General features: G+C 39.1%; 2 protein-coding genes across 2 annotated transcripts in view; one reads left to right on the plus strand and one right to left on the minus strand.

The window, feature by feature from the left end:
- LOC126365881 (dynein axonemal heavy chain 6) overlaps positions 1 to 12394 on the minus strand; it is a 1020408-nt gene that overhangs the window by 558358 nt on the left and 449656 nt on the right. Inside the window, exon 32 of the mRNA XM_050008578.1 lies at positions 104 to 316. Within this exon, the coding sequence (XP_049864535.1) occupies positions 104 to 316 (213 nt within the window). The remainder of the gene's footprint in view (positions 1 to 103; positions 317 to 12394) is intronic.
- On the plus strand, positions 6465 to 7471 carry LOC126365883 (uncharacterized). The gene is made up of 2 exons (XM_050008583.1): positions 6465 to 6863; positions 7056 to 7471. Exons 1-2 carry the CDS (start codon positions 6727 to 6729, stop codon positions 7291 to 7293), a joined length of 375 nt encoding a protein of 124 aa, XP_049864540.1. The 5' UTR covers positions 6465 to 6726; the 3' UTR covers positions 7294 to 7471.

The raw sequence follows: 12394 nt of genomic DNA on the forward strand, positions 1-12394 counted from the left end.
TGAATTTAGTTCTCTGTTGGCCCAGCTCAAGTTGGTTTTTGCTTTGAAAAGTGTATGTATATGTTACTCTTCTTTCTAAGATACTGTTACTTACGGTACTAACATTTATAACAGTTGTCTTTCCACCACCTGTAGGGCCAACAAGCATAACACCATGTCGAACAATCATTGTCTCGTGGAACTGTATCACCTTTGCAATCATACATGATTCTGGCTGCAAATCATTCTCTTCCATTACTGTTATTATAGCAGCTTGTAAGACTCCATAATCCTGCTCTGGGATCTCAACACCAGGGAACAGATCACCTAAAATACCCTGAAAGGTCAGGAATAATTATTTTAAAACATAAATTTTCCTTAGGTGCAATACTTAGTGTAGGGCTTATTGGCTATGTTAATAAGTGCCAGATTACAAATAAAAAGATAGAGAACTGTATTAACAAATGGTCTTATGATTTGTTCCTGTGATTTAGCATTTCTTTCACATGAGACAACATTATCTGGAGGTGAAACAATGGAAACTCCAAGTATAAATACCAACAACGTAGGAAAAGATTGATTGCTACTGACCAGAAAGGTGACACGTTAAGTTGCAGACAGACACAATTGAAAGACACTTACACAAAGTTTTCACCACAGCCTTCATTAGCAAACGAGAAGAACATACTGATCATACACACAGGCAAGCACACTTCATGGCCGCATGACCGACAACTCCAGCAGCTTGGGCCAGAACGCAGCTTTCAGATGGGATGGAAGCAGCAGTCTGCACTGAAAGGGAAAGGAATAGTAATGTATGGTTGGGGGGGAGGGGGGGGGGGGGAGAGATTCTATCTGGCAGTGTGTGCAGGGACTAGAACAGGAGCAACACCAGGAGGTTGTGGGACCGGAAGGTGTGGAAAAAGGAGCGAAAAAGAAGAGGAGTGCGGATAGACAGGTGGGTGTGTTGGCAAAGGGTGGCAAACAAAGAGGATCAGAGACGAAAATGAGAAGGGTATGATAGGACAAAGGGGGTGGAAACTGTTGGGTGGAGGGTGTACGGACACACTGTTACTGTAGGTTGAGGTTGGGATAGTTACAGTAGCAGAGACTGTGTTGAAAGAATAACTGGCATTCATGCATTTCAGAAAAGCTAGTTGTGGAGGGAAGGATCCAGATGGCTCATGTAGTGAAATAGCCATTGAAATAAAGCATGTTATGCTCAGTTGTCTGTTGTACCACAGGCTGGTCTACATTGCTCTTGGCCTCAGTTTGGTGGTGGCCGTTCATTCTGGTGGACAGCTGCGTGGTAGTCATACCAATATAAAAAAATGTGCAATGATCACAGCAGAGCTGGTAAATAACATGGCTGCTTTAACAGGTGGTCTTGCCCCTGATGGTGTAGGATAAACCTGTGACAGGACTGCAATAGAAAGTGCTGGGTAAGTGGTTTGGGAAGAAGTCTTGTGCCAGGTTCGTGCACAGTTATGTGATTCTTGTGGCAAGGGGTTGGGAGTGGGAGAGGCTTTAGGGTAGACTAGGATGTTGTGGAGGTTGGTTGGGCAGTGGAACACCACTTTAGGGACATTGGAAAAGATCTTGTATGGGACACAGGATGTCTCTCAATTCAGGGCAAGACAATTGGTAATCAAAGACTGGGATGGTACTGGGTGATGAAGGGGGCATTCGTTTGTGGCTGGCTGTTGGAGTTGGAGGGAGGTTTTGGGGTGTAAGGGGAAATGGCATGGAAGATCTGTTTGTGGACTATGTCTGGGGAACAGTGCTTGTGTGTAGGCCTTGATGAGACCAGAGTGTGTACATGGAGAAGGAGAAAAAAATTCGGGATTTCCCAGTTAAAAATTCACTTTCTCCCAGATGAAAATACACTTTTTCTGTGTTAAGTGACAATATACTCTTCCTCGGCACTGTAAAACTCATCAATACTTTGAATGTTTATGGTTTTATATACCAACGTAGAATTTCCTGACACTTTAGAAATGAAACTCAGGGGAGGAAAACACGTTTGGAAAGACCTTTGATGTGCAGCAACATGTACGCTGCATATTTTCATATTAAGAATAAATAAATCTGAATTCCAGCAAAAACCACATGTCACTTTCCGAAGCATTGAAATCGAGATTGTGATGTGTTCTGTAAGCCAGACACATCTCATGTCACGTTATGTCACCAGCTGATGACAGCATAACACACGTGATGCAGTCAGTCAATAGCAAGATCATTCTTAAGCAGTGCGAACACACAAGTAAGGAAAGTTAATGGTTTACATTAATATACATAGCATTCACATAATAAGATTAAGAAGCTGGAAGAGAAGCTAAGCTTCCACATATAATGTTGATCTTTTTTGTGCATGTTACACTTCAGGACACATCACACAAATGTACCAATAAATTTTTAATAAAGATGTAAATGTCTGACCTTCTGGGCTCAAAATTCTTCTAAACAGTCGTCCTCAAAGAGTTGGTTTTTAAATGAGAGTCAAACACTTTGTGATTTAAGAAATTCATCATACATTCTCGTACATAGTTCATCTTGCGTAAACAGAAATTTACTTTGACTGTAATGCTTTTCAAACCACCAGTCACAATATTTTCCCACGACCTGTCAGAAATAGGTTCGTTTCAGCAGTTGCCAGAGAGCACCAAATAACAGGCATCACCGCACTTGCGCAGCTACGATGACACAGGAAACCTGATGTTCCTATGTGTAAAACATTAAAAGACCTCACATTATGACATAAAAGAAACAAGACATCAGAGGATACTGCAAGAGTATCGCAAATTTTCTTGGAGTACCAGTACTGTATCATCTCATGTTTAGTTCTTTATTATAGCCAAATGCCACATGTGCACTTGAAATGCAGCGAACAGTTGAAACTAGCCAAAGTGTGAAATTAAACACTTTGTTTCAAATAAATTGACTGCCTCAGCAGAAAAGATTTAATAGAAGCCAAATCTCTTTAGCAAACTGACAAAAATAACTTCATTGTTCTGCAAGGCAATTAATGCTTGACTGTCAGAAAGGTGGACATAAAATCTGAAACTAACACCACATTTTTGCCTTCTGTAATTATGGGAACATATTTTAATTAATTTGCTAGCTCCTGACCAAAGAAATCCATTTTGTTTTCATTTAACGTGAGAGCAAGAAACAAGGAGGAAACAAACAAACAAACAAACAAACAAAACAAAACAAAAAACACTGAATGTAAACACAGGTCACGTGGAGACAACCCTCCTCCCCAACACAACTCAGACTGCTCTGTGCATCAGCCATGGATCTACGATATTTCTGAACCAGGACTACACTAGATAGTAGCAGCCAGCCACATTTCTGTAACCAGAAGCAACTGCACATACTCGACAATCCGCCTGCAGCTGCTCCAACAAATCTCATCAAAGGCAATTTGTTGTTATGAAGCATTGCATAGTCTTTCAAAAGCCTTTGACACACTTTGCTGTTTGCAGACGCTCATCTGAGCACCGTTTTTTGTTGTTGCATATGGTGCATTTCGTTTGCAACTTAAATTTCATTTTAGTTTTCTTTTTTTTTCTCTTGTTTATGTTTTGTTGCTGCAGAATTATTCTGCAGTAGCGGGATATCCTTTGTTCGAGTATAGGTTCTTACCAGCCAAAATCACAAAAAATTAACTGAAAACTACAACAATGAAAATTTCCCAGAATTCAAACAATTCCCAGGTGTTCCCCAGTTTTCTCCCAGATGAACAAATTCCTGGGTTTTTCCCAGATCTCCCGGTTGTCCCGGGTTGTATACACCTTGTGAGACCCTCAGGAAACTGGGCAAGAGAGATCTTGTCACTGTAGAAAAGCTGCCCCTTGGCAGCCTGGATGTATGGAAGGGATTTTTTGGTGCGAGAGGGATGACAGCTACTGAAATCTACATCTACCTCTATATCTATACTCTGCAAATCACTGTTAGGTGCTTGCAGAGGGTACTTCCCATTGCACCAGTTATTAGGGTTTCTTCCTGTTCCATTCACATATGGAGCGAGTGAAGAATGATTGTTTGAATGCCTCTATGCATGTAGTAATTATTCAAATCTTAAAAACAAAGATTCCAAGCCTTACCAAGCGGGAAAGCGCCGGCAGACAGGCACATGAACAAAACACACAAACACACACACAGAATTGCTAGCTTTTGCAACCGATGGTTGCTTCTTCAGGAAGGAGAGGGAAAGACGAAAGGATGTAGGTTTTAAGGGAGAGGGTAAGGAGTCATTCCAATCCTGGGAACGGAAAGACTTCCCTTAGGGGAAAAAAAGGACAGATGTACACTCGCGCACACACACACACACACACATATCCATCCGCACATACACAGACACAAGCAGACATATTTAAATGCAAAGAGTAAGGGCAGAGATGTCAGTCGAGGCGGAAGTACAGAGGCAAAGAAGTTGTTGAAAGACAGGTGAGGTATGAGCGGCGGCAACTTGAAATTAGCGGAGGTTGAGGCCTGGCGGATATCGAGAAGAGAGGATATACTGAAGGGCGAGTTCCCATCTTCGGAGTTCGGATAGGTTGGTGTTGGTGGGAAGTATCCAGATAACTCGGACGGTGTAACACTGTGCCAAGATGTGCTGGCCATGCATCAAGGCATGTTTAGCCACAGGGTGATCCTCATTACCAACAAACACTGTCTGCCTGTGTCCATTCATGCGAATGGACAGTTTGTTGCTGGTCATTCCCACATAGAAAGCGTCACAGTGCAGGCAGGTCAGTTGGTAAATCACGTGGGTGCTTTCACACGTGGCTCTCCCTTTGATCGTGTACACCTTCCGGGTTACAGGACTGGAGTAGGTGGTGGTGGGAGGGTGCATAGGACAGGTTTTACACCGGGGGCAGTTGCAAGGGTAGGAGCCAGAGGGTAGGGAAGGTGGTTTGGGGATTTCATAGGGATGAACCAAGAGGTTACGAAGGTTAGGTGGACGGCGGAAAGACACTCTTGGTGGAGTGGGGAGGATTTCATGAAGGATTGATCTCATTTCGGGGCAGGATTTTAGGAAGTCGTATCCCTGCTGGAGAGCCACATTCAAGGTCTGATCCAGTCCCGGGAAGTATACTGTCACAAGTGGGGCACTTTTGGGGTTCTTCTATGAGAGGTTCTGGGTTTGAGGGGATGAGGAAGTGGCTCTGGTTATCTGCTTCTGTACCAGGTTGGGAGGGTAGTTGCGGGATGCAAAAGCAGTTTTCAGGTTGTTGGTGTAATGGTCGAGGGATTCAGGACTGGAGCAGATTCGTTTGCCACGAAGGCCTAGGCTGTAGGGAAGGGACCGTTTGATATGGAATGGGTGGCAGCTGTCATAATGAAGGTACTGTTGCTTGTTGGTGGGTTTGATGTGGACGGATGTGTGCAGCTGGCCATTGGACAGATGGAGGTCAACGTCTAGGAAAGTGGCATGGGATTTGGAGTAGGACCAGGTGAATCTGATGGAACCAAAGGAGTTGAGGTTGGAGAGGAAATTCTGGGGTTGTTCTTCACTGTGAGTCCAGATCATGAAGATGTCATCAATAAATCTGTACCAAACTTTGGGTTGGCAGGCTTGGGTAACCAAGAAGGCTTCCTCTAAGCGACCCATAAATAGGTTGGCATACGAGGGGGCCATCCTGGTACCCATGGCTGTTCCCTTTAATTGTTGGTATGTCTGGTCTTCAAAAGTGAAGAAGTTGTGGGTCAGGATGAAGCTGGCTAAGGTGATGAGGAAAGAGGTTTTAGGTAGGGTGGCAGGTGACCGGCGTGAAAGGAAGTGCTCCATTGCAGCGAGGCCCTGGACGTGCGGGATATTCGTGTATAGGGAAGTGGCATCAATGGTTACAAGGATGGTTTCCGGGGGTAACAGACTGGGTACGGATTCCAGGTGTTCGAGAAAGTGGTTGGTGTCTTTGATGAAGGATGGGAGACTGCATGTAATGGGTTGAAGGTGTTGATCTACGTAGGCAGAGATATGTTCTGTGGGGGCTTGGTAACCAGCTACAATGGGGCGGCCAGGATGTTTGGGTTTGTGAATTTTAGGAAGTAGGTAGAAGGTAGGAGTGCGAGGTGTCGGTGGGGTGAGGAGTTTGATGGAGTCAGGTGAAAGGTTTTGTAGGGGGCCTAAGGTTCTGAGGATTCCTTGAAGCTCCGCCTGGACATCAGGAATGGGATTACCTTGGCAAACTTTGTATGTAGAGTTGTCTGAAAGCTGACGCAGTCCCTCAGCCACATACTCCCGACGATCAAGTACCACGGTCGTGGAACCCTTGTCAGCCGGAAGAATGATGATGGATCGGTCAGCTTTCAGATCACGGATAGCCTGGGCTTCGGCTGTGGTGATGTTGGGAGTAGGATTAAGGTTTTTCAAGAATGATTGAGAGGCAAGGCTGGAAGTGAGAAATTCCTGGAAGGTTTGGAGAGGGTGATTTTGAGGAAGAGGAGGTGGGTCCCGCTGTGATGGAGGACGGAACTGTTGCAGGCAGGGTTCAATTTGGATAGTGTCTTGGGGAGTTGGATCATTAGGAGTGGGATCAGGATTGTTTTTCTTCGTGGCAAAGTGATATTTCCAGCAGAGACTACGAGTGTAGGACAGTAAATCTTTGACAAGGGCAGTTTGGTTGAACCTGGGAGTACAAATGAGTGTGGGATGGTAAAATTCTACCTACTGTGTGTCACATGTCTGTGTGTGCAGGTTTAAAATCAGTCTAGGAAGAAGGTAGACGCGGTGGTGGAATGGAACTGACAAGTACCTGTCGGACAATTCATAGATGTATTAGTGCATGTGTAAGGAAGAACCACGGAGTTTATATGCAACTCTGTGAACATTGTGTCACTGACTGTTGTTATGTGAAAAAAGAACAGTTGAGAAGGTAATCCTGAAAACTCTTAATCTAGCCTTGGTAGAGGCAAGACCTGTTTTATGATTAGTGTGAAATAGAGTCATGGTTATTAAGCCAGCTCTTTTATAAATGTAATTAAATTTGTTTTTAATGTTCGACGATAGGTGGTAATTCAGAAAGTCACATATACATATTTAAAGTGTGAATTTATATTCTGGACAGGATCCAAATTCATCAACGTAGATTGCTGAAAGAGCAGAGTTTTAGAAGAGAAGGCCTATTCAAAAAGTCGTCACAAATCATTAGAATGTGGCAAGGACCCAAGAACATGGGAACTTTAAGTCAAAAACTAGAGAAGAAGTTGCTGCGTGTTGCCCTAGCAACCAGACATAACACGATAAGGGATTACTCTGAGCCATTGGAATATGTTCAAGTAGCCAATGAAGCAAAATTTGAATGAAAAAAATGGTGAAAGATGAAACATAACAGTCTAATTGAAACCCATTTAAACACTTGATTTCTAACCATAAACAGTAATTTCTGACGTAGAGGTACATGGAAATATATACTTGTGGAAAAGTTATGGAGAAAATAATTATGTAATCTCAATTACACTAATGTGTAGAACCTCTGTAAATGAAGACAACAATTCCCATGAAGGGAGTCTCTAGTAAATAATAAAAAATAAAAATGTATTATTGAAAATACATATTAGAGAAGTTATTCCCAAATAAAATAATAGACATGTACTAATATCGTAGTGTACAAGCTGTTCTGGAATAAACATATGTTTATATGTATTTTCTGTTTTTCTATGTCAATTTTATTTGTTAATTAATCAAAAAATGATTGTAAATAATGCCAAGGATTGCTTGGGATTGTTAAGAAAGTATAAATAGTTACAACCATGTTGGCAAAGGAGGTCAGTATTTTGAGTCTATTTGGATAGAAAGCATGTAGCTTGTTGACCAGGATTTATTTCATGATTGTAAGTATGTTACAACTTATTTCAGATTTGTCAAGATGCTTTTATTTACTCTGAGATTGTAATAAATGCTTAGTGGAAACATAATACTGGATTAATTATTTAAAAATAACTTTTTTTAACACTAGCTGTTTTCCAGGACTTCTGCTGTGACAGATTGCCAGCTATGATGAGTAAATTAGTGTATAGTAATGTTATATGTGGTGTTTTGAGCTGGAATGCAGTGTAATACTGTAAAGTAATCTAGTATTTTGTTTCAGAGTTAATTCGCTTATTGAAATATTATTCTATTTTTTTGAAAACTGAAAAATGAAGAAAGTGAGTAACTCTACAAACGGCTTAATGATACTAATGTGAAAACACAGCTTGGATAACCAACTGTAAGTGCAAAACTTACTTGAATTTTTACTTTTGGAAATTGTTTTTTCATCTGCATTATTATTATGAGGAATAATAGGGAGGTTAACAACAACAGGGAAGTTGACAATAATGGGGAGATTAATGGAAACATGCAAAATAGTGTAGATATTATTAATAATAATGTAGTTAATTGGGACAATGAAATCTGAGAGGATAGTGACCACAGTATTTATTTCTTTTTTCATCCATAAACAAATGTCTTTGTATGGATGTCGTCATTGTACATACATTTGTACATTATTTTCTCATATAAGGTAATGAAATGCAAGCTATATATAATAAATTCATAATATATATATATGTATATTACACATGGAATTTATTATTGAATTACATAATGGAGAAGAACCTGCTTCAATCAAAATAAATATATCACAAGACTCCTCTAATACTTGTATGAGTAAATTACAATCTAGAATGTCCACCTGATTATTTATTTATGCCAATTTTATGCTGCATGAATTCTCTAATCGAGTAAAAAATATTTTTTAAGAAATATTCTTTAAGGAATGCTTTAAATTTACAGAGTTCCTTTATGCTTTTGATTTCTTTTGGCAATTTATTGTATATCTTGACACCTTGGTAAAACATAGTGATTTGGGTTTTAGTTTCATTCATTCTGTCTAGGTACAAGCAATTACTGTTTCTGGTTTGGTGATCATGTATGCAGCTGTTTGCTAAGTATTGCTCAATATTTTTGTGAATAAAAACTGTAGTTTGCAAGATATATTCACTTGGGATTGTCAGACTACCCCACTTTTTAAATAGCTCACTGCAGTGTGCTCTTTTGTGACTCTTGCTTATTATTGATAGCTTGTTTTTGCAATCTGAACACATATTTCACATTTTGGGCAGTTGCACCCCAGAATATTATGCCGTAACTTATTATAGAATGTATGTGTGGGAAATATGTCATTCTCTGGCAAGAACTATTGCACACAGTGACTAATATTCATAAGGCATAGCATGCTGTGCTAATTTTTTTCCCAAGCATCATAATATGTTCATTCCATTTTAATTGTTGATCAACATACATATCCAAAAATTTTGTGCTGGCTACACACTCTACAGTTTCATTTTGTAAGTTTTGTCATATTTGGTTTTTTCTTTATATAGAAATTTATGTTATTAGTCTTCATCACATTAAAGGTTACTTTGTTGTTATTTGGCCAGTTGTGAACTTCCAAAAGTGCCTTCTCAGCTTTTACATTTACCATTTCTGGTGTCCTGTCTGTAATTATTATATTGCTGTCATCAGCAAACAACACTGTTTCTCCTTGCATTACCCACCGTGGGGAGTCATTAACATAAATAAGAAATAGTATTGGCCCTAACACACTCCCTTGAGGTACTCCAATGTTCAAATATTCTTCATCTGAAAGATGTTTCACTAAATAATTTGAGCTACTTGAAATTTGAGATATCTCCACCCTCTGCACTCTGTCTGTAAGGTAAGATCTAAACCATTTATTTACAACCCCCCTGATTCCTAGTGCTACAAGTTTACCTTGTAGTATTTCATGGTCAACTGTGTCAAATGATTTGCTGAGATCTAGGAAAATGCCTGTTACTTGTTCTCCTTTCTATCGCTTCTAGAACTAATCTGGTAAATTTTTCTATAGCTGCTTCTGTTCCCTTTCCAGTCCCGAAACCAACCTGTTCTTTGCATAGGAGTTGGTATTTATTTAAGTAGTCCATAAGTCTGTTTTTCATAATAGTTTCCATTATTTTTGAAAAAAAAAAAGACAACAATGAAACTGATCTGTAATTCTCTATATTTTCTGTATCACCTTTTTGTGTATGGGAAGAATTTTTGCGTGCTTTAGTGTATGTTCACCCTTTCGTGGATCTGAACCTAATGTATCAGGCTTGGATAGGTTAGTTCAGCTTACGGAAGAACAAAAACGGTCAACTGACAAGTATTGAATCACTCTTGATCAAAAGCTGGATTCGATCGATAAAAAATTAGACAAACAAGGAACCCAAATTTGCAAGACAAAAGAGGGTTTAGAAAAATGCTGGGAAAAAGTAGACAAAAATTACAGAAATGCGTCAACTATAAAAGGGGAAATTGTTACCTTGAAATGGGGATACCAAAAATTTGAAGAGAGACTAGATTCTGTGGAAAATTTCGAAAAAGTTGCTACTGTAGAAGTGTTACAATGGAAAAAACTCAACAAAGATTTTGTAAAGAAATTCACAGAAACAGACCAAAATATACAAAATTTCACTAAAACCGCAAATGTGAATTTTGCACAATTGAAAGAAAATGTAGGCACTTTTTTAGGCAAAATTCCAAACTTCAAATCTAAATTTCAAGAAATCAAAAATTCTATTGCTGTGAAATCAATCTGTAGATACAATCCATTGTGGAACAATGTTAACATAAAAACATTTTCATGGGGACAGCAATATACTTCTAATTGATTTCATGTACCAAATAAAAGATAACTTCACCAATAAAAAGAGCAATTGTATGAAAATTAATTTTTTTTAGAGTTTTTAGATGGGGAGGCTTTGTCATGGGCAAACCTGTCAATCAAAGCTGAAATATCATTTAATGAGTTAGAATGAGCTTTCATGAACAAGTTCTGGTCATAAACTAAACAAGCCAGAATTAAGCCACAATTTTTGAATGGACCAAATTTCAAACCAGGTAGTGGACGTATGAAAATATTTTGTGAACAACAATTACGAACTTTGGTGCATATTGATAAACCACTAGTTGAGATGATCCAGATAGATGCATTAAAACATAGATTGCTGAACAGGGTACAGTGGAGTCTTGTCTACAGACCTGATGATACACTTGAACAATTTTTTAGATATATAGTTAAATTAGATTTACCATGGGAGAGAAATGACAGATATAATGACAGACCTGATAATAGCAGGAATGACAATTACAGAGCGTTCAATGATCATTTTAATATCAGATTCAGAAATGACGACAGAAGAAATGAGGAGAGGAATGATAGGCAAGAGACCAGAGAACAGGAATTTCAAACCAAGAAATAGGCAGTGGGGACAAAATCAGGGAAACAATAGTAACAATTCTAAAATAGAAGAAATGGTCCAGTAAACTAAGACCTGCCTCTTTTGGAGCCTGGCAAAATGTGAATTACAATCAGGCACATTGTAGTAATTTCGGAAGGGGCAGAACAAACAGGACATACCAAAATTTTGTACCCAGAATAATACCTGAAGTGAGTAGAATGAAGTTTGATAGGGAATTCTGGGAAATTTTTTTATCTGAAAACAAAGATGAACAAAAAAGGAAAAAATCTGAATTTGAATTAGAAGAAAACACTTTGACAAATTTCTTTAATAGTAGTAATGCAGTAGTAGTTGTCGATAGTGATGAGAACAGATCTGATGAATTTGGTTTAGTGAGAGTGTTGAGGGACTGTGAAATTAGTGAAAATGCTGACACTGGTGCTGAATGTGTGGAAGCTGATGTTAATGTGCTTGGCAATGGAAATGAGAATGACAGAGTAATTCGAGATGAAATTGCTGTAGACAATAGACAGAAAACTGAAGATGTGCTAGAACAGAATGGTCACAATGTTGAGGTTGTTAAGTGTGTAAAGAGAGAAATGGGTTTGGTGTAGAAAATGATACTATACTCCATTCACTGAAACAAGAGACATACTGTAAACATGACAAGGGGCATGACCACAGCGCTGCCGTCGAGGAGTGTACAAGGCAGGGGCGTCAGAAACTACAAAATGAAAGTCGTGTTTCTTACAATTTGGCACCTGAACATGATAAAGTGATCCGCAAACTACCTTCTGACACCTTTTTTTACATTACATTAAAATTTATTGTCATTGAAAAAGAGAAATATTTAAGCTTTCAGGAAAAGTTGTTTTTTCACATTACTCTATATTTATCACACCATATCTGCTAAACTGTGTGTTGCACAGTAAAATAATTTTATATTTGCCTTCAGTAATATATATTGATGACGTCTGCAAATTTTCTGCCCAATAGAGTCAGTAATAGTGAAGTAATAAATTAAAATCTCACGTCTGATGCAGTACTTTTACCAAATCATCATCAGAAATATAGTAAGCGACGAATGTTTCCCCTTTAAATTTTCTTGTGGGGGTGTACGCGAGAAAAGTTTTAGGAAGGTTTGAATTTAATTTTGTAG

The sequence above is a fragment of the Schistocerca gregaria genome, chromosome 4, assembly GCF_023897955.1.
Source record: "Schistocerca gregaria isolate iqSchGreg1 chromosome 4, iqSchGreg1.2, whole genome shotgun sequence".
NCBI lineage: Eukaryota > Metazoa > Arthropoda > Insecta > Orthoptera > Acrididae > Schistocerca > Schistocerca gregaria.

Coding starts and splice junctions, on each gene's coding strand:
- LOC126365883 (XM_050008583.1), top strand. CDS start 6,727: ATGGAACTGACAAGTACCTGTCGGACAATTCATAGATGTATTAGTGCA. Junction 6,864..7,055: donor AAAAAAGAACAGTTGAGAAG/GTAATCCTGAAA, acceptor TATTCTGGACAG/GATCCAAATTCATCAACGTA.